The 26,173-nt window shown below is 53.7% G+C and overlaps 2 protein-coding genes and 1 long non-coding RNA gene across 6 annotated transcripts in view; 2 read left to right on the top strand and 1 right to left on the bottom strand.

The window, feature by feature from the left end:
- Positions 1 to 8,488: 8,488 nt before the first annotated feature.
- LOC117080929 lies at positions 8,489 to 12,387 on the top strand. Its single transcript, XR_004436011.1, has 2 exons — positions 8,489 to 8,749; positions 11,490 to 12,387. It is a non-coding gene; the product is annotated as an uncharacterized LOC117080929 (long non-coding RNA).
- Positions 12,388 to 13,823: 1,436 nt separating this feature from the next.
- LRRC10B (leucine rich repeat containing 10B) lies at positions 13,824 to 16,743 on the top strand. The gene has a single exon (XM_033204560.1). It carries the CDS (start codon positions 14,724 to 14,726, stop codon positions 15,600 to 15,602), a length of 879 nt encoding a protein of 292 aa, XP_033060451.1. The 5' UTR covers positions 13,824 to 14,723; the 3' UTR covers positions 15,603 to 16,743.
- A 4,251-nt stretch (positions 16,744 to 20,994) lies between these two features.
- Positions 20,995 to 26,173, bottom strand: part of SYT7 (synaptotagmin 7) — a 64,198-nt gene continuing 59,019 nt past the window's right edge. For all 4 annotated transcript variants that reach the window (XM_033204556.1, XM_033204557.1, XM_033204558.1 and 1 more), the window contains one exon: positions 20,995 to 24,426. In XM_033204556.1, coding sequence (XP_033060447.1) covers positions 24,322 to 24,426 — 105 coding nt within the window. In that variant the 3' untranslated portion in view covers positions 20,995 to 24,321. The remainder of the gene's footprint in view (positions 24,427 to 26,173) is intronic.

Genomic DNA, 26,173 nt, shown 5'->3' with positions numbered 1-26,173 from the left:
TGGGATCCAGGATGCTTTCCATCTTTAACATCACAGCAGATACACAGAGCATGGACGATTGTGCATTGATGTGGTATGTTTCACTTCTGCCCACATCTATTAGCCCAGCAGTCATCCCAGGGTCTTACCCTCTTGGCTAGGAAAAGTAGTTATACTGAGGGCTCAGGAAGAAGAGGGGGAAAAGCAGAAGTTGGTCACTCTCAGTAGTCTCTGCCACAGGGGGACCGGGCCAGGCAAGTCTTTGGTAGTCTTGGTTGGGACCTGGATCTGTATTCTTGGAACAGATTATCTGATTTGCATTTGGCCACAGATCCAAGAAGGTATTAACACAAAGAGCGGCTGCCACCCATGACCCCAGCATTCCTCCCAGGAGGAAGGAGTCGTCATGAGGGAAGAGAGAGACGCTCTCATATTGTTTTATACTGAGTACCTGTTTTAAGAAGAAACGAGGAAGTGAAACCAAAGGCAGGCAGCCCGGTGCCAGGCACCAGACCCAAAACCAGACCTGAAACCAGGCCTGGGCCTGCCTGGCCTAAACCTAGTAGTTAAAAATCAACTCATGACTTGGCAATCAATGTTATCCATGGATTCCAGACATTGTATGAAGAACATTGTGAAACTCCCTGCTCTGCTCTGTTTCACTCTGACCACCGGTGCACAAAGCCCTGTCATGTACCCCCTAGATTGCTCAATCAATCACGACCTTTCATATGAAATCTTTAGTGTTGTGAGCCCTTAAAAGGGACAGAAATTGTGCACTCGGGGAGCTCGGATTTTAAGACGGTGGTTAAGAGGACAGGGAGCAGCAGTAGTAGTAGCAAAGGGACAGTTAGTTAAGGAAGGTTCTCACTCCACCCGCAGAGGGAAGCTGGCACCTAAAGTTTTGTCTGACTCAGAGCTCGAGGACTCGTGGCAGGAGATGGCACCAACAGTGCCCCCCCCGACCCTTATCAAGCGGAGAGCCCCCCTTCTCCTGAGCCCACAGCCCCTAGACTATCCAGAGTAGACCAGAAGGGAAGTAAAGCTGCAGGAGAAACTCCTCCCCTGGAGACTTGTTTACGGCCCAAGACTGGAATCCAAATGCCCCTGAGAGAGCAGCGATATACTGGGATAGATGAGGATGGACACATGGTGGAAAGGCGTGCCTTTGTGTATCACCCTTTCACCTCGGCTGACCTCCTCAATTGGAAAAATAACGCTCCATCTTACACTGAAAAGCCTCAAGCTCTAATTGACTTGCTCCAAACAATTATCCAGACTCATACTCCTACTTGGGCTGACTGCCACCTACTCATGTACCTCTTTAACACAGATGAAAGGCAAAGGGTGCTGCAGGCGACAACTAAATGGCTAGAGGAGCACATCCCAGTCGAATACCAAAATCCGCAGGAATAGGTAACAATTCAGCTGCCAGGAACAGACCCTCAGTGGTATCCAAATGAAGGACCAGATATGGAAGGCTAAGACGGTACCGAGAGGCATTCATTGAAGGTCTGAAAAAAGGGGGCTCAAAAGGCCACCGATGCAAATAAAGTTTCTGAAGTCATCCCAGGAAAGGAGGAAAGCCCAGCCCAGTTCTATAAAAGACTGCGTGAGGCCTATCTTATGTACACTCCTTTCGATCCAGATAGTCCTGAAAATCAGTGTATGATTAACGTGGCCTTAGTTAGTCAAAGCGCAGAAGATATCCGGAGAACATTGCAAAAACAGGCTGCATTTGCAGGAATGAATACCTCGCAGTTGCTGGAGATAGCTAATCAAGTATTTGTAAATACAGATGCAACAAGCCACCGAGAAAGCCGTAAGGAGGGCGAAAGCCAGGCCAGGCGAAAGGCTGATTTGCTGGCTGTGGCAATTAGAGGAATCCCCCTGAAAGGGCAGGGAAAAGAGGGTTCTGGGAAGAACGCCTCGTCCAATTGCTCACGTCTGCAGCGTAACCAATGTGCCTACTGTAAATAAATAGGGCATTGGAAAGATAAATGTCCCCAGCTAAAGGAGAAGCAGGGTGATGCAGAGCAAAAGACCTCAGACAAAGCTGAAGGGACTTTGTTCAATCTGGCCAAAGGGCTACTAGACTGAAGGGGACCGGGCTCAAACGCCCCAAATGAGCCTATGGTCAGGATGACAATAGGGGGCAAGGACATTAAGTTTTTGGTCAATAACGGAGCCGAACACTCAGTAGTAACCACCCCAGTGGCCCCCTTATCTAAAAAGACCACTGATATAATTAGAGCAACAGGAGTCTTTGCCAAGCAGGCTTTCTGCCTACCGCGGACCTGCTTGGTGGGAGGACATAAAGTGACTCATCAATTTCTGTATATGCCTGACTGCCCCTTGCCTTTGTTGGGAAGAGACTTGCTTAGCAAGCTGAGAGCCACTATTTCCTTTACAAAACAGCTGAAGTTACCAGAAACAGGAGTCATCATGGCCCTTACAGTCCCCTGGGAAGAAAAATGGAGACTTTCTCTAACCGAGCCAGGTCAGGAAATAAAACCGGCTCTAGCTAAGCGATGGCCCTGAGTATGGGCGGAGGACAATGCTCCAGGGCTGGCAATCAATCAAGCCCCCATACTCATAGGAGTTAAGCCTGGGGCCCAGCCAATGAGACAAAAGCAGTATCCAGTTCCTAGGGAAGCCCTTAAAGGAATACAGACTCATCTTAGACGCTTAAAGGCCTTTGGAATTATAGTTCCTTGCCAGTCTCCATGGAACACCCCCCTCCTACCTGTCCCCAAACCAGGTACCAAAGACTATTGACTCGTACAGGACTTACGCTTGGTAAACCAAGCTGCAGTGACTCTGCACCCAACAGTTCCTAATCCTTACACACTGTTAGGATTGCTGCCAGCTGAGGAAAGCTGATTTACTTGCCTGGACTTGAAAGATGCCTTCTTTAGCTTCAGGCCAGCTCCGAGAATCAAAAACTGTTTGCCTTTCAGTGGGAAGATCTGGGGTCAGGTGTCATCACTCAGTACACTTGGTCTCGGCTTCACCAAGGGTTCAAAAATCCCCCACCATCTTCAGGGAGGCGTTGGCTTGAGACCTCCAGAAGTTTTCTGCTAAAGACCTAGGCTGCGTCTTGCTCCAGTACGTGGACGACCTTCTGCGAGGACACTCCACGGCAGTCGGGTGTGCAGAAGGGATGGATGCCCTGCTCCGGCACCTGGAGGACTGTGGGTATAAGGTGTCCAAGAAGAAAGCTCAGATCTGGAGACAGCAGGTACGCTACCTGGGATTCACTGTTTGAAAAGGGGAGTGCAAGCCGGGCGCGGTGGCTCAAGCCTGTAATCCCAGCACTTTGGGAGGCCGAGACGGGCGGATCACGAGGTCAGGAGATCGAGACCATCCTGGCTAACACGGTGAAACCCCGTCTCTACTAAAAAATACAAAAAAAAAAAAAAAAAAAACTATCCGGGCGAGGTGGCGGGCGCCTGTAGTCTCAGCTACTCGGGAGGCTGAGGCAGGAGAATGACGTAAACCCGGGAGGTGGAGCTTGCAGTGAGCTGAGATCCGGCCACTGCACTCTAGCCTGGGCGGCAGAGCGAGACTCTGTCTCAAAAAAGAAAAGGGGAGTGCAGCCTAGGGTCAAAAAGAAAGCAGGTCATCTGGAGCCTACCAGAACCTAAAACCAGAAGGCAAGTAAGGGAATTTTTAGGAGCTTGTGGGGCTTTGCAGAATATGGATTCCAAACTTTGCGGTGCTAGCCAAACCGTTGTACGGGGTTACAAAGGAGGACGACCGAGAGCCATTTGAATGGGGGCCTCTAAAACAGCAAGCCTTTTGTAAGTTAAAAGAAAAACTTATGTCAGCCCCAGTTCTAGGACTACCAGATTTGACAAAGCCCTTCACACTCTATGTGTCAGAAAGAGAAAAAATGGCAGTAGGAGTTTTAACTGAAACTCTGGGGCCCTGGCCAAGACCAGTGGCCTACCTCTCAGAACAACTAGATGGGGTTTCTAAAGGCTGGCCTCCGTGTCTACGAGCCTCGGCAGCAACGGTCCTGTTGGCACAAGAAGCAGATAAGCTAATCCTTGGACAAAACCTAAATATAAAAGCCCCCCATGCGGTGGTAACTCTGATAAACCAAAGGACATCATTAGCTAACAAATGCTAGATTAACTAAGTACCAAGGCTTGTTATGTGAAAACCCCCGCATAACCATTGAAGTCTGTAACACTTTAAATCCTGCCACCTTGCTCCCAGTATCCGACAGCCCTGTTGAACATAACTGTGTAGAGGTGTTGGATTCAGTCTATTCTAGCAGACCCGATCTTCGAGACCAGCCATGGGCATCGGTAGATTGGGAGTTACACGTGGACGGGAGCAGCTTCATCAACTCGTGAGGAGAAAGGTGCGCCGGATATAAGGTAGTAACCTAGGATGATGTTATTGAAGCTAAACCATTGCCTCAGGGCGCTTTGGCCCAAAAAGTAGAACTCATTGCTTTAACTCGGGCTCTGGAACTCCGTGAAGGTAAGACTGTAAACATCTATATTGATTCTCCATATGCCTTTCTAACCCTTCAAGTACATGGAGCATTATATAAAGAAAAAGGCCTACTAAATTCTGGGAGAAAGGACATAAAATACCAACAAGAAATTCTACAATTATTAGAAGCAGTGTGGAAACCCCCAAAGGTAGCAGTCACGCATTACAGGGGACACCAGTGAGTTTCCACCTCGGTGAGCCAAGGAAACTCCCAAACAGACACAGAGGCATGAAAAGCAGCATTTATTCCTTACTGGGCATCAGTCACAGCCCCACTGCTCCCTCAAACACTTGATCTGGTGCCTACTTATTCTAAAGAGGAAAAAGACTTTCTTCAGGCAGGGGGAGGACAAACAATAAAGGAAGGATGGATAAAGTTACCAGATGGAAAAATAGCCGTGCCACAGCTACTAGGAGCCGCAGTCGTGCTGGCTGCACATGAAACTACCCATTTAAGCCAAGAATCACTTGAAAAGCTGTTAGGCCGGTATTTCTACATCTCACACTTGCCAGCGTTTGCTAAAACAGTAGCACAGCGATGCGTTACCTGTCGACAGAACCATGCAAAGCAAGGCCCCTCTGTGCCTCCTGGCGTACCAGCCTATGGAGCGGCTCCTTTTGAAGATCTTCAGGTGGACTCCACAGAGATGCCTAAATGCGGAGATAACAAGTATTTACTGGTTCTAGTGTGTACTTACTCTGGGTGGGTGGTGGCTTATCCAACACGAACTGAAAAAGCTCGTGCAGTAACCTGTGTGCTTCTTCGAGATCTCATCCCTAGGTTTGGACTGCCTCTACAAATCAGCTCAGATAATGGGCCGGCATCTGTGGCTGACTTGGTACAAAAGATGGCAAAGGTATTAGGAATCACATGGAAGTTACATGCCGCCTACCGACCTCAGAGTTCCGGAAAGGTGGAGCAAATGAATCGAACTATCAAACATAGTTTAGGGAAAGTATGTCAGGAGACAGGGTTAAAATGAATACAAGCCCTTCCTATGGTATTGTTTAAAATTAGGTGTATCCCCTTTAAGAAAACAGGATTCTCCCCCTGTGAAATTCCGTATCAGAGGCCTCCTCCTATACTGTGAGGACTTCCGGGTACTCCCCAAGAGTTAGGTGAAATTGAATTACAACGACAGCTACAGGCCTTGGGGAAAACTACCCAGACAATCTCAGCTTGGGTAAATGAGAGGTGCCCAGTCAGCTTATTCTCCCCAGTTCACCCTTTTTTTCCAGGTGACCATGTGTGGATCAAGGACTGGAATGTGGCTCCTTTGCGGCCACAGTGGAGGGGGCCCCAGACCGTTATCCTGACCACTCCCATAGCTGTAAGGGTGGAAGGAATCCCAGCCTGGATTCACCACAGCCGCGTGAAGCCTGCAGCCGCTGAGACCTGGGAGGCCAAACCAAGCCTGGACAGTCCCTGCAAAGTGACCCTGAGGAAGACGACAAGCCCTGCTCCAGTTACACCTGGAAGCTGACTGGTCTACGCACAGCTGAAGCATGAGGAAAATTGTCGTGGGACTTACTTTCCTTATAACATGAACTTGTGTGGTAAAAGCTTCCACGGCTTCTTCCCACACAGAGGACTATTTTCAGTGCACACCTCAGGTCACTGAGGTAGGACAAGTTAAGACAATCTTTTTATTTTACAGTTATTAAGAATGCCTAGGAACTCCAAAGGGAACCTGTTTGTATAATAACACTCAGTACAAAGTATGCAATCCAGGAAGCGACCAGCCCGATGTGTGCTATGACCCCTCTGAACCTTCCATGATCAGTCTTTGAAGTAAGACTAAGGACTGGTCCTTTCCTAAGGGACACAAGTAAAGTAATAGCTGGAACAGAAGAAAGAGGGATCCCCAAACATATAACCTAAAAATTGACACTTGTGCTGCTATTACTAGTAATCAGCAAGGAATAGGATGCGGTCTCTAGATTGGGAAAAAAGTTACACCATAGAAAATAAGTATATCTGTCAAAAATCATATTTATGTGAGATGTGTCAATACTGGTCTTGTGTCATTTGGACTACTTGGAAAGAAGATAAAAAAAATCCTGTTTGGCTCTGGGAAGGAAAAGACAGCCCCTCCTGCATGAGTGGGGGCTGCAACCCTTTAGAATTGGTCATCACAAACTCCTCAGACCCAAAATAAAATAAAGGAGAATACGTATCATTAGGCATTGATAGAAAAGGACTAGATCCTAGAGTAGGCATCCTAATAAAAGGGGAGGTTCGAAGATGCTCTCCAGAACCAGTATTTCAGACTTTCTATGGTGAACTAAATGTGCCAGTACCTGAGATTCCAGGAAAAACTAAAAATTTGTTTTTACAACTAGCCGAACATGTAGCCCAGTCTCTAAAAGTCACTTCATGTTATGTTTGTGGAGGAACTGTAACAGGAGATCACTGGCCATGGGAAGCCCGAGAGTTAGTTCCTACAGACCCAGTTCCTGATGAATTCCTGGCCCAAAAGAACCACCCTGACAATCTTTGGGTTCTAAAAGCCTCAATTATTGGACAGTATTGCATAGCTAGAGAAGGAAAGGGATCCACTCATCCTGTAGGGCGGCTTAGTTGTCTTGGGCAAAAGCTGTATAATGGTACCGCAAGAACAGTTACATGGTGGAGTTCCAATTACACAGAAAGAAATCCATTCAGTAAATTTCCAAAGTTGCAGACTGTTTGGGCCCACCTGGAATTCCACCGGGACTGGACGGCCCCCACCGGGTTATACTGGATATGTGGACACAGAGCCTACGCTAAGCTGCCTGATCAGTGGACAGATAGCTGTGTAATTGGCAGCATTAAGCCATCTTCTTACTGCCCATAAAAACAGGTGAACTTCTGGGCTTCCCTGACTATGCTTCCTGTGAAAAACGAAGCATAGCCATAGGTAGGTAATTGGAAAGATAATGAATGGCCCCCCTGAAAAAATTACACAATACTATGGACCCGTCACTTGGGCAGAAGATGGCTCGTGGGGATATCAGACCCCCATCTACATGCTCAACCGGATCATATGGTTATAAGCTGTTTTAGAAATTATTACTAATAAAACCGGTCAAGCCTTGACCGCTCTTGCCCAGCAAGAGACTCTGATGAGAAATGCTATCTATCAAAATAGACTAGCTCTTGACTACTTGCTAGCGGCTGAAGGAGGAATTTGTGGAAAATTCAACCTTACTAATTATTGTCTACACATAGATGATCAGGGGCAAGTAGTTGAGGATATAAAGATATAACAAAACTGGCACATGTACCCGTGCAAGTGCGGCGCGGATTTAATCCGGGAGCCATGTTTGGAAATTGGTTCCCAGCAATAGGAGGATTTAAAACTCTCATAATAGGAGTAATAATAGTAATAGGAAACTGCTTCCTGCTCCCTTGTTTGCCACCTGTACTTCTCCAAATGATAAAAAGCTTCGTCGCTACCTTAGTTCACCAGAATGCTTCAGCACAAGCATGTTATATGAATCACTATCAATCTATTGCACAGGAAGATATAAGTAGTGAAAATAAAAGTGAGAACTGCCACTAGTAAAATGAGTGAAAGCCTCAAAGGGGGGAAATGAGGGAAGAGAGAGACCCTGTCATATTGTTTTATACTCAGTACCTGTTTTAAGAAGAAACAAGGAAGTGAAACCAAAGGCAGGCAGCCCGGTGCCAGGCACCAGACCCAAAACCAGACCTGAAACCAGGCCTGGCCTGCCTGGCCTAAATCTAGTAGTTAAAAATCAACTCATGACTTAGCAACCAATGTTATCCATAGATTCCAGACACTGTATGGAAGAACATTGTGAAACTCCCTGCCCTGTTCTGTTTCACTCTGACCACCGGTGCATGAAGCCCTTGTCACGTACCCCCTAGATTGCTCAATCAGTCACGACCCTTTCATGTGAAATCTTTAGTGTTGGGAGCCCTTAAAAGGGACAGAAATTGTGCACTCAGGGAGCTCGGATTTTAAGATGGTGGCTTGCCGACGCTCCCAGCTGAATAAAGCCCTTCCTTCTACAACTTGGTGTCTGAGGGGTTTTGTCTGTGGCCCGTCCTGCTACAGTCAAGTCCACTTTGTGGCATGATGGCCTAACAGAACCCACTGGGGTGGTCAGAGTTCCATCCACAACATTCTGGAACATGGCCTTGGGAACCAGTCAGCTTCTCCCCCTCCTCACACTCCCTTGGCCTCTGTTGCTCCAGCTCTGGCGTCTCTGAGGGGGACCTGGGAGGACTCTCAGCTTTCAACAGATCAGGCAGGTAACTCACAGAGCTAGGGTTCCAGGTAAATATGATCCCCAGGCCATGCCTGGGCTCTGGTTTCTTAGGCAGGGTGGGAGGAGTACTTGGCAGTGGCTGAGCCAGCCTGGTGAGTTTGGCTATCACTGATGAACTCTAGGCCAATGGTGGGCCAGAGACTGTCTGGAATTTGCTATCAGATAAGCCCTGAGCCCAGATCACAGGCCTAGGATGACCCAGGACCTGGGGACCTCTTTGTTCTGTCTTCTGGGGCCGGATTTGGGGTTCCTAGGTTTGCCCTGAGGATTTCAGGATACCCCCTAGTTAAGCAAACGTATGAGCCCTGGGGCCTGGGATGGGAAAAGGGAAGTGGTATGGCTCGTAGCCACTCTTGTCCTCTCTGACAACATCAAAATCTCCAAGTAGGGCACCCCTAGAAATATTTTTGCTGTTTGCAGGATGGGGGTGAGCGTTTGAGCACGCAGCATGGTTTCTCTAATGTCTCCCAGCCCACAGAGTCAATGAGACGTAGCAGGCAAAGCCCGGGCTTTGCAATAAGATGGACTGGGTTTGAATCCTGGCTCTGCCCCTTACCAGCTGTGTGACCTTGTAGCTTGGCAGTGGCTGTTTAACCACATTGAAACTCAAACTATTTAACGTCTCGGAATCTAAGCTGTTTCTTCATCTGTAGAGCCAGAGGTGGTGGGGAATATAGTACCTGCCTGGCAGAGCTGTTGTGAAGAATACATTTGACAACCTGTAGGTGTTCAGTAAATGACAGCTATCATTACCCTGTGGGAGAGAACCAAGAGGAGAGAGGTTAAAGTTGCACAAACTCCTTTCCCCCAACACACACACATGCACACACATGCACACACGCACATGCACACGTACACACACGCACACACACACACACACACACACACCCCTATTCCTGCAGTTGCAGCCAAAGGGATCATGTTAAAGCGTGTATCCTCTGTGCAAAATTCCCCCATGACCTCTTACCCAGAGTCAAAGCCAAAGTCCTTGTGAAGGACACGGGCCCTCCTCGGCCTGCCCCGTCCTTACTTTCTCTCTCTGATCTCCTCCACCACCATGCTTCCCTTTGCTCCCTGGGCTGGGCCCCTTGCTGCTCCCAAAGGCCCAGGCATAGTCTTGCCCCAGGGGCTTGGCACTGCCATCTCCACTGCCAGGAGTGTACCCTGCCATCTTTGCTCAATGCCATGATCTCAATGAGGCCTCCTCTGACCACTCAGTTGTTTTTTTTTTTTTTTCTCTGCTGCTCAGGCTGGAGTGCAGTGGTGCAATCTCAGCTCACTGCAACCTCCGCCTCCCGGGTTCAAGCCATTCTCCTGCCTCAGTCTCCTAAGTAGCTGGGGTTACAGGCATCCACCACCACCCTGGCTAATTTTTGTATTTTTAGTAGAGACAGAGTTTCACCATGTTGGTCAGGATGGCCTCAAACTCCTGACCTCAGGTGATCTGCCCACCTTGGCCTCCCAAAGTGCTAGGATTACAGGTGTGAGCCATCGCACCTGACCTTAGCCACTCAGTTTTAAATGATAGCCCCTCCCCACCCCCCACACATTTCTTAGTCCTCCTCTCTCTTTTTTTAAAATTAAAATTTTTTATTAATAGAGATGGACTTTCACCATGTTGGCCAGGTTAATCTTGAACTCCTTGCTTCGAGTGATCTGCCTACCTTGGCCTCCCAAAGTACTGAAATTACAGGCATGAGCCACTGCGCCCAGCCAGTCCTCCTCCTTTCTTATCCCTGCTTTATTTCTTCCATAGCCTGATTATGACCTGACACGTGTTTTGTTGATGATCTCCACTTGCATGAATATAAATTCCACAAAGGCAGGGGGTTTGTCTATTATGTTCACATTCATAGTAATTCCCCCTGCCTAGGCATAGAGGTAGGTGCTTAAGGTTTGTTGAACGAATACTTGAAAGATGGCAGGAACTGAAGTTCTGGCTGCTGCAGGTAAGGGGAGTGGGCCATGAGGTGAGGACATCATTGCTTTCCTTTTTTGCCAAATGAAGGGGTTGACCTAGACACCCAAGAGACCATGAACCCCTGGGAATGGCGCACATCATTGGGTGAGTCTCTGCCTCCACGCATTTTTCTGGAACAAGGAGCCCTACCTTCTTGTAGACATTGAACAGAGCCTGTGGCCTCCCAGAGGAGCTAAGCACCCTCCCAGCTCTGACATCTCGTGGTTGGCTGTAACAGATTTGAATCCTGGCTTTTTAAGAACCTGGGATGCCAAGATCCCATCATCTTATTCAGCAGCCAGGGAGGTCCTGGCCCCAAGGCAGGGAGGGGGAATCCAGAGGGGACTTTGGCAGGGTCAGTGTGGAGGGGGCGGTAGTGCCTATGGGGACATTGGAGGGGAGACAAAGGAGACTTGTATATTACATGTGCTGTTTTCTTCCTTTTGTTTAAAAGAAAATAGGTTTAAAGCAAGTTTGACGAAATGTGAACAATTGTCAATGCTGGGTACTGGGCACGGGGGTGTTTCTCACAGCGCCACACTTTTCCTGTATTTTAAGAAATTCTTTAAAAATACAGAGTTGGGGGTGGGCACTAATAGTTATAGCTCATGATTAGTAACAGAGAGGCAGTTTCTGGGGGCCTGGGGGACCTGCACTTTGGGTGTTTTTGCAGTGCGCAAGTGGGCAGAGGGGCTGGCCAGGGTTCGGGACCCATGCCTGGAGCTGACCGAGTCCTCTCTCCTCCCCTGCTTCCCACTCCCAGGTCTCAGTTTCCTGCCTTCCTGGGAAGTGGGGAAAGGTTGAGAGGCCCCGTGCTGGGGGCGAAGCTAATTCATTAGTTACGCCTCAACAAGGACCAGGTGCCTGCAGTGCCAGCGTGATTCATCATGATGATTGCCCCACTGCCAGCCTGCGTGGGCCTGGAACGCCAGCACATTTTACCTTTACCCACTGAGAAGGGCCTGGTGGGAGGTGAAGGTACAGGATCTGCCGAGAGCAAGAAAAAGACTGAGAAAGAAGACGGCTGGTCCTCCATGCTCTCAGCCCCAGGAAGCTCTGCCAAGCTGGTGCCGGGGTGGAGAGGCTCATGTGGGCTCATGTGGTGCTGCTCGTGCGGATGGAGCCCAAGAGGGCAGCCTGGTGCTGGGTGCCAGCCTGAGCATGTGGCGAGGCTGGGCTGCTGAGCCTCCTCCTCCACAGCCAATGTTCCCTCGGTGAAACTGCTTGGAGGCGGGGTGAGGGGGGGTAGGGACTCATCCTCATCCCATTAGCCTCATTGGGTATTACCTACCTTTCTGGTCTCTGAGAGCCTTACCTCTTCCAAGAAGTCCTCCCGAATGAGTAGAAGGGAGAGAGCTGGCCTGGAACTTAAGTGACATTTGGGAGGGGCCTGAAGCCTCTCCGGTTGGGGCTGAGACTTCTATACCCCAAGTCTTGTGTCTGGGTTCCACCTGGGTCCTCTACCTTGGCCTGGATTCCTGCTTTCCTTTTGCCAGTCTCTCCCAGGATGGGGGTGCATGGCTGGTTCCTGGTTCAGAGCAACATCTGCCTCTGTGTCCCACAACACCTGTCCGCCCCCTGACACCTCTTGCCATATTAGAATTACTATTGCTCTGCCCTTTCATTCGTTTATCCAACAAATATATATTATCTGAAAAAAAGTATGTGCTGAATAATTTCATTTGTGTGAAATTCAAGAACAGGGAAAACTGATCCATGAGGATAGAGGTCAGGATTGTAGTTGCCTCTGCAAGGTGGGGATTGACCGCAAGAGGCTTGAGAGAACTCTTGGGGTGATGGAAATGGGACAGGGGTGTGTATGTTTGTCAAAATGCATCCAAGAGTACACTTACGACTATGCATTTCACTGTATGCAATGTTTGCATATCCACTTTTTTTAATGTTAAAATTTTTTTAGCCAGGTGCAGTGGTTCATGCCTGTACTATCAGCACTTTGGGAGGCCGAGGCAGGTGAATCACCTGAGATCAGGAGTTCGAGACCAGCCTGACCAACATGGTGAAACCCTGTCTCTACTAAAATACAAAAATTAGCCAGGCATGGTGGTGGGCACCTGTAATCTCAGCTACTTGGGAGGCTGAGGCAAGAGAATCGCTTGAACCCAGGAGGTAAGGCGGAGGCTGCAGTGAACCGAGATCGCGCCATTGCACTCCAACCTAGGCAACAAGAGCAAAACTCCGTCTCAAAATTAAATAAATAAATAAATAAATAAAAATTTGCATTGAATGTCTACTGTATGCTCTAGAGCCTGTGCCAGTAGGGAAGGAGATTCCCAAACCTCCCTGGCTGGGCAGTTTACATGCCAGTGGGGATGGTTTCCATCCTCACCTTGCACTGGCAACTGCTCTCTGCCCTTGGGCTGTCTTCCATTTCCCTTCCCCTGCGGTGGGGATGGCAATGGGGGTGGGCCAAAGGGCAGCGTGCTGTCCTGAGGTCAGTCCATTCAGCCAGTTACATGGGTCACACCAGCCGGGTTCAAGAGAAGGCAGGAGGCAGGAGGCTTGGAGCCCGAAAATTCGGCTCCCAGGCTGCAATCTCTACGCATTGTGTGACCGTAAGCAGGGTGCCTAATCCCGGTGAGGCCACTTCTCTCATCTTTCATATGGGATTATAATGCTCTCTTTGTAGCTTTGCCCCGAGAATCAGAGGCTCTGTTCTGAGAAAACTCATTGCTGGAGGTGGAGTGACCCTCGTTTCCATCTATCGGTATGGTTTATGGTTAGGAACACAGGCTCTCGAGTCACACTACCTGGCTTCGAATCCAGCTGCTCATCAACTGGGTGACCTTGGGCACTTCACCCAGCTCAGACTGACCCAGCTCAAGTCATGTCTCTTTGATCCTCAGGTTATCCATCTTTTAAATCGAGGTGATGAGGGTGTCTACCTCATAGACTGTGTCAAGCATCCAAAGCAATGCTTTCAGCATAGTGCTGGGCACACATGGGCTCGAAGCCAGTGGCAGCCAGTGCTTTTCTGCCAGGAGCTCCGGCAGGTGGGCTCCGGATGGGAGGTGGGGGGAGAAGGCAGTGGAGAACGGCTGCTGGTGGTAGCAGGCAAAGGAAGAGTCATGGAATGCGAGTGGCCATGATTGGTGGCTCAAAGGCGTTCACGCGTCCCAGTCTTCTGTCCACCGCAGCCACACACAGACTTTGAGCGTCGGTGGAGGGATCCTGGCAGGAGAGAGGGGTGTGAGTTTAGCAATGAGGAAGCTGTAGGGCAATTAGACAGGGCGGAGCCAAGCCCTGGGTCCCGGTAAAACCAGCAGATGTGAAAAGGGCCAGACAGTAACACAGTTTCGAGTTACTATACTGAAGTGATCCCAGCAGGTAGGCCGGCCGCACGCCGCTGGACGTGAATGACCGGCACTGACCGCGCCCCTCAGCCCCTCCTTGTGAGCCTCTAGTACGGAGTCTTTGATCCACCGCCGGCGTTTCCTTGGCCTTCCTCTTGGACCCACTGCTCTGGGGCGCACACAACCGCACACCAAACGGCGTCGGGTGTCGGGTCTCAGTGCCAGGCTTGGCCGGAAGGGAATCTCTCGGCTTGCGCTTGCTCTGCGGTGGGCTGGATGGGCAGGTAGGGGGCGGGCTCCGGCGCCGGGACCCCGCTCGGGTGGCGCCTTGGCCCCGCCCCGCCCCGCCCTCCCTCCGCCTCATTGGCAGCCGCACGAGCGTCGGGGTTGCCAGGGAGACGGGTCGCTAAGCTGCGAGTCAGTGCGAACCCTAGCCAGTCGGCCTCCGGCGGAGGCAACGGGGGAGGCCAGAGGGCAGGCGGTGGAGCGCAGCGCGCAGCGGCGGTACCCCAAGTGGGTGCCTCCTCCCGGTCCCGCACGGCCCCCCTCCCGGCGCGGGGGCAGGCCGGGGCGGGGGGCCCGAAGGCCGGCGCGGCTCCGACACCGTCGGGGCGGCCGGGGGGCAGCCGGGGCGGGGCGATGCCGGGCGGTGGCGGTGGCAGCGGCCCCGGCCGGGGCCCGTGACCATGGGCATCGCCGAGTCCACGCCGGATGAGCTGCCGTCGGACGCGGAGGAGCAGCTGCGCAGCGGCGAGCAGCAGCTGGAGCTGAGCGGGCGGCGGTTGCGGCGGCTGCCCAGCGCCGTGTGCGCGCTGAGCCGCCTGCAGAAGCTGTATGTGAGCGGCACGGGGCTGCGCGAGCTGCCCGAGGAGATCGAGGAGCTGCGCGAGCTGCGCATCCTGGCACTGGACTTCAACAAGCTCGAGCGCCTGCCTGACGGCCTCTGCCGCCTGCCGCGCCTCACGCGCCTCTACTTGGGCGGCAACCGGCTGCTGGCGCTGCCCGCCGACTTCGCGCAGCTGCAGAGCCTGCGCTGCCTCTGGATCGAGGGCAACTTCTTGCGGCGCTTCCCGCGGCCGCTGCTGCGCCTGGTGGCGCTGCAGTCGCTCCAGATGGGCGACAACCGGCTGCGCGCGCTGCCGGCGGAGCTGCCGCGCATGACGGGCTTGCGCGGCCTCTGGCTCTACGGCAACCGCTTCGAGGAGTTCCCGCCCGCACTGCTGCGCATGGGCCGCCTGCACATCCTCGACCTCGACCGCAACCGCCTGGGCGGCTTCCCCGACCTGCACCCGCTGCGCGCGCTGCGCGTCTTCTCCTACGACCACAACCCCGTCACCGGGCCCCCACGCGTCGCGGACACCGTGTTCCTCGTGGGCGAGGGCGCCGTCGAGCGCATGGCGGAGCGCGACGATCCCACGCCCCGGCCTCCGCCCCGGCGCCCAGCGCGGGCCTTTGAGGATGAGGAGGAGGAAGACCTGCTCATAGGCGGCGCTGGTTCCCGGGCTCTGGGCGCCCCCAGGGGCAGCCTCCGCGCCCTGGAAGCCGCTCCAGGACTGGGCACCTGAGCCTATGTTCTGGCTGACGGGCTTCAGCCACTCTGAGAGGAGGGGCTCTGGGAAGCTTTGGCTGCTTAGGCCTGCGGGACCGGCGGGCCCCTACTTGGGGCAATGGAGCGGCCACTTTTGGCGAGTTGCGGAGCACAGGCAGGGCGGGGGCACATCTTCAGACACTCCTAGGTAGTGAGAGGGCTGACTATCCCCTGGCTGATCTGTGGGCAATTGTCAGACCCAGAAGTCTGGGCTGGGTCCAGTCCCGGATGGAGCCACTGATGATAGAGGCGCCAGCTTCCACCTGGAACCAGGGTCACTGAGGGCTACAGAATCTTCACGTCTCGCTGAGTCTGGATGCAGGGCGCCCACCACCCTCCCTCCTTCTGGGGTTTGGGTCTCCTGGGCCCACCCTTTCTAGGGCAGGAACCGCTACCTCTGGGATGGACTGCGTGCCTGTGTGGGGTCGGACTGCCCTTGGGAGGAGGGCCTGGCCCAGGAGCAGGGGCTTGGAGTGGGGCTGGTGCCCGGGACAGAAGTGGGAAACAGATGGGGGCCCCAGCACCAAAGCTGCCCTCACCCCTCCACCGGGGCTGATGGTACATACCTCCCTCCCCGGCCCCCTGAGATTCGTATGGGGCACAGAAGGCAGGGGGTCACCCCCACCTTATTCTGTTCTCTTCTCCCAGCCTCCCAGCATGTGCCTGGAATCTTGCTGGGAAGAGGGAGCTCGCCCTCCACTCCCCACCCCATAGCCTGAGCCTTCCAGCTGTCAAGTTTGAAAAGAAGCCACCGTGCCTCCAGAGCCTCCTGCACCGCAGAGAGGGGCTCTCTGCTCTGGGAGGCTGCTCGGCGCCTCTCCCACGGCCTACACTCTCCTTTCCCTTAAATGGGCACAGCCAGGGTGGCTGGCACGGGACTGGCACTCTGTACCTCCACTCCGTCACCAGGGACAGCCCCGAGGGGGTGAGGAAAGGGGCCTTGCTCTGCAATTCCCAGAGCCAGATCTTCCTCATCCAAGCAATAACAGGACGAGGGAGCCAGGGCCAAGGATACTCAGGGACACTGTTGGGGCCGGAGCCCCACATGGTAATGTTTTCTTTAGGGAGAAGAAAAAACAACTGGCTGTAAACATAAATTATATTTCTTGGAGAAAGAATGCATTTCCCATGTGCCTGTTTATTTATAATCCCTGGGAGCACCGGAACCCACTGCTGTGGGGACCCTGGACTCCCTCTGGCACTGCCCCCGCCCCACGTACCCCCCGTTCCATGTCAGACTGACCCTGCCAGCTGTTGTGTGCTGTCTGGGGAACAAGTGCTGTCGTCAGCAGTGACTTTTGCCCCTCGAGGCTGCTCTCCTGTCTTGCGGAATCTCACCGCTTAATTCTGCAGAAGATTTTGTTTGTTTTTGAATCACCCTCAAGCTGGGCCGATCGTTCTCTTTCACTGGCGCTGCCCCTCCACCCCCTCCATGACTCAAGACTGGACTCCCTCCATCTCTCTCGCTCTGTTTTCCTCTTTCTGTCTCTCTCCTTCTTAGTCTCTTTTTGCTCTGTTTTGGCATTTCTTTCTCCCCTTGTTGTTCAGGAAAAGAATAATGATTTAAAGAAAGGAAGAAAGTTGTAAAACCCCAAGCCTGGAGGCCCATCTCATGGGAGAAGATCCTGCCAGGCCTTCATCACCATGGCAACAGGGGCATACCAGGCCAAAAGGTCAGGCCCTGCCCAGAAGCTCTGCGGGCACACGGGGCTGGGCCCTGGCTAAGGAGGAGGCTGGGCATGGATCTGGGGCAGTCAGCTTGCAAATGAGAGTGAAGGCCTTGAATGGAAAGAAAGAGGAAGTGGGTGGGGAAGATCGGAGGCTGCCTCCTTCCCGAGGAGGAAGAGGGTCTGGGGCCTGGCTGCTGCAGACCTTGTCCCTCCCATAGCTCCCCCTGTTGGGGTTCTGTCAGGGCCAGTGGGCCTTCCAGGGTCTGGAAACTTGGAGAAAGTAATTTGATGATCACTCAGATGGGGTAGGAGCTGCAGCTGACTGGAGACTGTCCTCTTGATCTGCCACTTGTATCGCAGCATAGGGAGAATACCCCTGGGCCTGGAATCAGAAGAGGGGTTCCAGGTCTAGTTCTGCTGTTGACCAAGTGATCTTGAGCAAGTCACGACCCCCCTGGGCCTTAGCTTCTTCATCTGTACATGAGGAGTTGGGCTTATTTATTTATTTACTTTTATTTTATTTTTTTCCAAGATGGAGTCTCTCTCTGTTGCCCAGGCTGGAGTGCAGCAGCACGATCTTGGCTCACTGCATCCTCTGTCTCCCGAGTTCAAGCGGTTCTCCTGCCTCAGTCTCCTGAGTAGCTGGGATTACAGGTGCGCATCACCATGCCCGGCTGATTTTTGTATTTTTAGTAGAGACGGGGTTTCACCATGTTGGCCAGGCTAGTCTCAAACTCCTGACCTCAGGTGATCTGCCTGCCTCGGCCTCCCAAAATGCTGGAATTACAGGCATGAGCCACTGCACCTGGCCCAAGGAATTGGGTTTATTTAGATCTGATGCTGCAGCTCAATACTTCATGCAAGGGGTTTTTCTACCTTCCTTTATGCAAACCTTAGACACAGGAGCAGCAGGATGCAGAGGCAGCCATGGTCACTTGCAGTAACTGCTGTCATTAGTGAGCTCAGGTCTCCTCCCTCTGTCTGGTCTGTTTCCCTGTACTTCATCCCCTGCTGCTCTCACCTGAGGACTCTAGGTTGGGGCAAAGTCCTGGCAACGAGTCCCCCTGGGACATCCTGAGGCACTCAGGGCCCTACCCTTTTGCTTTGTCAAATGTGGCACCCGCAGCCATGACTGAGCTCAGCTCCCAGCTGAGCAGGAGCTCCCCCAAGGAATGGGAATGGGCTCTGTCCCTGGCTCTGCTGCACACTTGCTTTACACCCTCAGAAGCCAGTCCCTTCTGGAAAGTTTGAATTTGGTTGAATTGGGTACTGATGCCATAGAGCATGACTGAGGGTTTCTGTCTCCATGTGAGTAGGGAGGGAGCTACTGCCAGGGACAGCTGAGTGTCACGGCTCCCCTTGGTGACAGAGAGAGCACGGTATTAGGAGTCCTAGCATTCCCCCACCCACAACTTCCTGTGATTCCCACTTGGCCTCCGGGGAGCAGGGGGCAGGGGAGACTGGAAGGGACGCTTTAACAATGGGATGGGATGGATGGGCTGCCTCTGCGGTTCCCCACATCGTTCCGGGGCAGTCAGAGGTGGGCAGGCCATGGGGGAATAGGGCAAGGAAATTCCTCAAGTGTCATGTTTGTACCAGGGATTCAGGGGCAGAGGCCAAGGGAGCTGGCGGTCAGAGCAAGAGGCTTCCTTCCTGCTGTGGGAACCAAGTGGAGGGAAAGGCAGAGGAGGCGGCAGGGCAAGAAACAGGGTGGGGAGGGTGAGTGACTCACCCATAGCGGTGTGAGGACTCCCAACCCAGTGCTCACGGGAAGAGCTGCGTAGTCCCTGGCTGGCAGTCAGGTCTGTGAGTGGAATGGCTGAGAACTGCACCTGTTCTTGAGGCCCCCACCCCCACCAGCCTCCAGGCAAGCAGCCTTGCTGGCTAGTGTGGCAGCGGAGACCCAGGGCTGGAGCTTTTTCCAGCCTTGTGAATGCCATTCCTCACCCCCTTCCCATCCACCCTCAAGGGACTCAGGAAGGGGGGAAGAACAGGTTCTTGGAGCTGGGGGCCCTACCCTGAAGTCCCTCCCTGCCTCCGATGCCACCACACAGGCTTACTCAGCCATCTGTCCCAAAGCTTCCTCAAGACACGTGGCGCTCTTGTTCTGAAGATGAACATTTATTAGCACACCCGGGCGTGCCACAGGGAACACGTATGCAGACAGGGATCCCTGCCCAGGGGGCTCACAATCTAAACAAGACACGACACACACACACAGGACACAGACATGGGGAGCGGGGCGTCTTCACGGGAAACAGATGGTCAGGGAAGCCACGGGCGGGGGCCGGCGCGCTCAAGCCTTGGCCTTCTGGTTGTCTTTGCGGGGGAGGGAGAGGAGCGCAGGACGTAACCCAGGATGGCCTTCCAGAAAGCAGCAGTATCCAGGGGGGACTCACGGGAGAAAGAAAACACTAGAGGGCAGTGGTCCCAGGTACAGGGAGAGGTGGGGGAGCATCTCAGATCAGGCATGGATGAAGACAGACCCAGAGAAGTAAAAACAGAGGAAGGCAAACAGTCCAGGGAAGGGCCCGAGCCAGCAGCAAGAGACTGCCACCTGTGCTGGGCCTGGGCTGTCTCTGACTTCAGGCTCAGTTTTCCGGGGCTGCTTTCACAGAGAAAGCCTGAACAGAAGCTCTGGCCAAGGGCGCCCCTGAGGCTACTTACCTGACCCCAGGGCTTCCTCCGATCTCTGGAACAGAGATCAGAAGGGATATCTAAACCAGGTTGTGGGAAACGAGAGACAGACAGCTTTGGGTGGGGTACTTAGTGCAGTTCCAGGAGGCAGCTGCTGGCCCCAGGTGCTGGGAGCAGGGGGCGGATGGGGTGGCCGGCTTCACTCCTGGCAGGGCCAGGGGCCAGCAGGTGGACACATGACAGCGGGGATGTGCTCGTTCCTTTTGTGCCTGTGTCTGAAACAGATGTAGCACCTTCCTTCTGAAGAACCCTGAGAGCTGCGGGGCTCAGCTTCCCCTGGGCTGGGCTGGGAAGAAAGGGCAGGGGATGGGGATGGTTATTGCTTTGTCGTGGTCAGAAGAAACAGGTGGAAGGAAGAAAAGAGCTTGCCCAGGGCCACAGAGGCTGGAGAAGGGATTACAACCCAGCTTCCCACACCTCAGGCTGGAACCTGTTCTACTGAGTGGAAAAGACTTTTCTAATCCTAAAGAAAGAAAGTAGAAGAGGGCTGAGAGAAGCCACAGTTCCAGCCAACAGACACAGAGCTCCTTATCTTTCCTTTGCCCACCTCAGGGACCAGGAAGGAGGCGCTGGCCTGAAACTACAGTGGCCCCATGGGTGGTGGTGGGAAAACTGGAGTGTGCCCCTTTGGTTTGTCTGAGCTGCCTTGAAGGGTGGTGAGGGTCCTCTGGGAACTGAGGGAGGGGACGTCAGGCTGGGTGACCCTGGAGGGCACCTCTGAGGCCTAGAGAGGACTCTACTCCCAAAAAGCTTTGTGTCAGGCCTGATCTGGGAGATATAGCTGCCTCTCTGCTTTCTGGGAAGCCGGTGGGATCATATTCTATAGCGATCTGAGGACATGCTGGATGCTTAGGAAGGGCCTGGTCATCAGTGAAGTCAAATCCCAAAGGTGACACACTGAGGGGAGGCTCAGCCCCGGGGCCCCCATCCCCTTCACCCCACTGCCTCTGCCCCTGGGGAGGTGAGGGAGGGCTGGGACCCAAGGAGGAAACAGCCAAGGCCCTACTTTTTCACGATCCTTTATTAATCAGAACAGGCCTTGCCACAAAAAGCAGGACCCATTCCCACAAAAATAGGATTTTGCAAAGAGGAAATCTTGCTGGCTTAGAGGGTATGTGTGGTGGAAAAATTTTGTATGTTTCTTTTTTCCTGTTTTTTTTTTTTTTCTTCAGTTTTTCTTCATTTCTCTTCGCTGCATTTTTTTTTTTTTTTTTTTTTGTGATGGTGGGTTTTTGTTTTATTTTTTATAAAACATTTGCGCTCAAGGACATACAAACAGTGGCCACCGATCCCCACCCCTGGGGGACTCAGGGGAGCCCCCCTGGCTTGTTTGTGGCTGTTTTCCTCTGTCCCTTCCCCGGCATCTGGTGCCGGAGGGCAGGTATGGGGGTCCTGGGGCAGGTGGAATTTATACAGCAGTTTATGGCCACGAGAAAGGAAACCAGGACAAGATAAGGACTAAGTCTAGGGCACCCACAAAGATGGCAGATGAGGCCCATGAAGGGGCCTGCGACACAGTGAAGAGACAGATGAGCCTGGGTTGGCCTCGGCTAGCTCTGGAGGCTCTGTGGGGGAGGGGCAGGTGGGCCTTGCTGTCAGGATTCGGTAATTACACTTTGCTCACGGGTAGCACCTTCTCTCTTGAGTCCTCCTGCCTTGACCCTCAGGTCAGGTGATGGTGGCCTCACAACCTCCCCATGAGGTAGGTGAAGTATTATTACCATCATATTACAGATGGGGAAACTGAGGCCCAGGGAGTGCGCGTGACTTGCCCAAAGTCCTGGGATGGTGACAGGGCTCCAAGTGCCCTCCCCCCACCCTCAAGTTCCCCCATTCCCTGCTCTCCTATCGCCCTAGACCACCCCTGCCCCACCCCATACCACCCTTGCCTCCCGTGCTAGCCTACTCAGCCCTCGGCCCACCGCTTGCCGCCCTGACATAGCATCCCAGAGTTCCACCTGCACGTGGGGGGGCTGGGGAAGCCCAAGCCTGGTCGCCAATGTGCCTGGATAGGGTCTGGTTGGGAAGAGACCCCTCCGTGCCAGGAGATGCTCTCTGCATAGGATTGGCTAAGAGCTCCATGGGCGGGGCTCGGGAAAAGGTGGAGCCATTGCCCCGCCCACTCGATACAAGTTGGTTGGATTCCCAGGGGGCTCCCTAGCAGGCGAAGGGGCCTGGGAGGCGGGGGCTCGCTCACTGGGCAGTCTTCCGCGGGGCAGGCGGGTGGTGGGGGGGGACAGGAAACCGAGGCGGATCCAAGGGAGGGCTGGAGAAGGGCAGATCCCCTCCTCCACTCAAAACTTCCCACCACACCCTCTCCCACGTCCACGTGGCCTCGGGGTCGCTGCCCTCCCGTCCCTGCTGGGGGCCGCTCCCCAGCCCGCCAAAGAGGAGGGTGCAGTTGGGGCCGACCCCATTTTAAGCAAAGCTACAATATAGAAACATTTGGATTTACAAGGAACGTGGGTGACTATTTGCTTTACATTAGCATTCTTCACTCTACAAAACGATTCACCTACTATGTATGATGTTCTTCCAGATCCCAGGGAGAGGAAATGGTGGGGGTGTGAGATTCAATTTAAGAAAATTTCGGTATGGGCAAAAGGCGACCCGTCTACTGCAGCAAGCAGAATGCTCAGCTCAAGGGGAAGCCGACTGAAGGAAAATGGTTCCCAAATGCCTATGCTCTCCCCACGCCCTGGATGTGGGGACCCTATCCAGAGTCCCCTTCTTCTCTTTGGGGTGTCACAGGCCCATCCTGGATGAAACTGTGGGCTGACCACGCCACAGACTGTGGGGGCCTGGCGCCACCTGGTGGTGGTTCTTGGAGTGTCAGGCCCAGGCTCATGGACCCCCGGGTTTGGAGGCTTTGTCACCAGCTGGGTCCTGTATCAATACCAGGACCAGCGTGGGGATGAGAGGGCTTAAGCAGGGATCAGCCTGAAATCTGCCATCTCCAGGGGGAAGCCAGTTCTAGTCTCATCAGTGGCTGAGGCAGAGAAACCACGGCTTCTTTGTGTGTGGCAACCTCAGAACTCTCAGAACCTTGGTCTTCTCTCTGCCTCCTTTCCCTGCACTGTGAGTGAGCCAGGCAGAAGGAGCTGCTCCTGGGGACCAGGCAGTGGGGAGGGTGAGAAGACAGTCCTGGAGAAGGTCAGGTGATGGAAGATCAGAGACCACGCACGAAGAGAGGGAATGAATGGAAGGCCTATAAGCACTGGGGGATGGAGGGGTGAGGAAAGAAGGGTGGGGGTCTGCACAGGCAGGGAGAGACGAGGAAGGGCAGGGAAGCTGGAAAGCATGGAGAATAGGGCAGATGTGGCTGTGTATGAGGTGTGGGAAGCTGGCGGGGGGTCTTTTGATGAAGGAGTTAGGGCAAAGCTAGTCGGGGCTCAGGACCCCTTGAGAAGGAAGGGAGATGAGTCCTGGTGGAATGCTATGCACACAGTAGGTGCCTAAAAGGTGTGAGTCAGTGTCCAAGAGATGAAATTGCTGAAGAAGGAACTATTTCAGATTCTGAGCAGAACGGGCACCAAGGGGAGAAGGGGAGGAGATGGGGGGATGGCAGGAGGCAGCCCGGTTCTCAGCCCAGCTCCAGCATCCGCCGCTCTTCTGTTCCTAACCTCTGCCTCACCCTACCCCACTCAGCCCTACGGGCCTCTCCTCTCACACTCCCGGCCTCCAACCCTGCCTGGCCTCCACGAAACCTGCCTTCTCTGCATAGTCCTCCGCACTTCCAGGCCTCTGTCCCCACGCACACACACAATGGACACAACACAAGTACAAAGGGCCACGGCTCCAGGACCCAGGAGCGGGCTATATACTGTCTTCGGCATTCAGGGCCCAGCCGGCACCTGAAACTGCCCTGGGGATGGGCCTGTCCTGGCCAGACTGGGGCCAAACGCCTCAGCCTCCCCTCCCCTGCGTCCACCTCGGGGGCTGGAGAGGGAGTGGCCTCTCTCCACTCCAGGTGCTGCCTTAAAGAAAATGGGGGACCATGCCCACCTGGCGGGCCTCTGGAGGGGTCTGCCTGTCTGGCCGTCTGGCTCTCGAGGTCCCCCAACTTCTTTAGTATTAGTAAGTCAGGAAGAAAAGGGGCAAAGCAGGAAAATGCCTCCCAGAGCCCCTTCCCCCAAGCTGGACCGTGGGGGACGGGGCTGGTACTTCCTAGACACGGGGCCCAGTTGAGTCCTGGGACCCCTCCCTGGCTGAGCCCTCAGGGTCCTCCCCTCCCTATGGCAGGGGGCTCAGGCCGGGCGTTGTGCATAAAGTGGTGAGGGCATGATGGGGACCCGGGCCCTTGGCCCCCTGGGCCTCCCTTGGCCCTACTCAGGCCTTCAGCTGGTGCCACTGGGCCACAGGCTGCCGGGGACGGGCAATCATGTCCTTCCAGTGCTTCACCTCCCCTGGCCCGCTCTTCCAGGACAGGTAGATCTGGGGAGAAAGGGGAGAGGATGGCATTGGCACAGGCTCCAGGGCACTGGCCCTTTCCCCCACAGGGGTGACACCCCAACTCCACCATGATACCCTAGCCTGTGGCCCCCCAACCTCCACATGCTGTGACAACCTACCCCGCAGAGATGCCCTCCTCCCTCCCCCGGCCAGCCTGATCTATTTTCCTGGTTGTCTACCCCAACACCTCCAAGTCTGGGCACACCTGGCCTCTTGGAATTAGACTGCCAACCTACTTTGCAGTGGGGTCTGGCAGGTGGGGTTGGAGGCAGCTTGTCTCCATAGCCTTCCCTGCCCTCTCTGTTGGGTGCTGTCCAGCCTCCCTTAATTATAATTGTTCCCAGCTCCTGGGCACTCGCTGCATGTGAGCACTGAGCTAGGGACTTCATATGCATGGATCATACAATCCTACAACTGCGAGGTAGGGTTACATGATTATCTCCATTTTTCAGATGGGGAAACTAAGGTACAAAGAGTTAAGAGACTTACCCACAGTCACAGCGTTTATAAGTGGCACAGAGGGATTGAAATCCAGATCTTTGGAGCTCTACGCTACTGGCCTAATCCCGCTTCGCAGCCTCACAGGGCTGCATGCATGAATCCCCCTGGAACCCCCAGGATGGGCCCCGCTGACCTCAGCTTTGGGACTTGGGGGCGATTAAGAGTATGAGCATTGCCCCCATTGCAACCTCAGCCCAGCATGATACCTACAGCCTTGGATGATGCCAGGCAGACAAGGGGCAGACTCTTGGCTTCCAGGGGCTGAGCAGGAGCCGGGAGTCAGGAGGATTCAGAGATCCTTGGGCTCCATAAGTTACCCAGGCCAAAGTGAGAACAAATCCATGTTTGCTTTGGTTCAGCCAACAGAAGGTAGGACTGTTCCAAAAGGAGCTCTAATCAGTATCTAAGGGACACCCAACTCCAAAAGGCTAAGCTTCAAAAGAACATCAAAGTAGATACGGTCACTTGGCCTTTGGGCTGAGCTGGTCAAGCGGGGATCGGCGGGACCTGAACCCTGGCCAGGCAGGGGCACATACTCTCTCTGGAGTATGAGTGGCAATGTCCTGGGGAGTTGTCCCACCTGTGACCACAGATTGGCCGGTCGTACTCCCCGTGCCATACCTGATGGCAGGCAGGGCTAGCTCTCCTCTTTCAGGCCAGGCTGCCTCCTTCACCCCAGCAGGTGAGTTCTCCATTCCCATCTGTCTGAGGGTTGCCTCCAACTCAGCTCCCTTCCCTGTGGGTATCCAGTCCCCCTTTCCCTTTCCCCCACACAGGGTAATGCCCAGGTGTGTGCCCCTCACTCTTGGCATCTCCCCTTCCCCCGTGACTGTCCTGAGCACTGGTTCCTCACATGGTCCTGGTCAAACCGCCCTGCCTGAATGGATATACATGCCCTTTATTATCATACTAGCTAACACGCGTTCCAAGTCCTATGCTGCTTAGTGAGCTGTTTAGCTCACCTGTGCGATCTTACTTAATCCTCCCGGCGCATTGTGAGGGTAGGACCGTGCTACTCTCGTTTTGAGAGAAGAAAATGAGGCTCAGAGAAGTTACAGCCTTAAAAAGTAAGGCTAGGATCTGGACCCAGGCCATCTGACTCTCAAGCCCATTCTCTCAACACTAAACCATAAATAAACACAGAAAGAGACATTTTAAGGTAGAAACACGGAGGGCTTATGTCACAGAATCCCATCCTGGGAAATCTCCAGGTCAGGGAAGAATGTTT

Source organism: Trachypithecus francoisi, unplaced genomic scaffold (genome assembly GCF_009764315.1).
Source record: "Trachypithecus francoisi isolate TF-2019V2 unplaced genomic scaffold, Tfra_2.0 Lachesis_group8, whole genome shotgun sequence".
Lineage (NCBI taxonomy): Eukaryota > Metazoa > Chordata > Mammalia > Primates > Cercopithecidae > Trachypithecus > Trachypithecus francoisi.
Note: the sequence above shows the minus strand (reverse complement) of the source record. Positions and strands in the feature narration are given on the sequence as shown.

Bases quoted from the DNA above. Each gene is read 5' to 3' on its own strand.
- LRRC10B (XM_033204560.1), top strand. From the start codon at position 14,724: ATGGGCATCGCCGAGTCCACGCCGGATGAGCTGCCGTCGGACGCGGAG.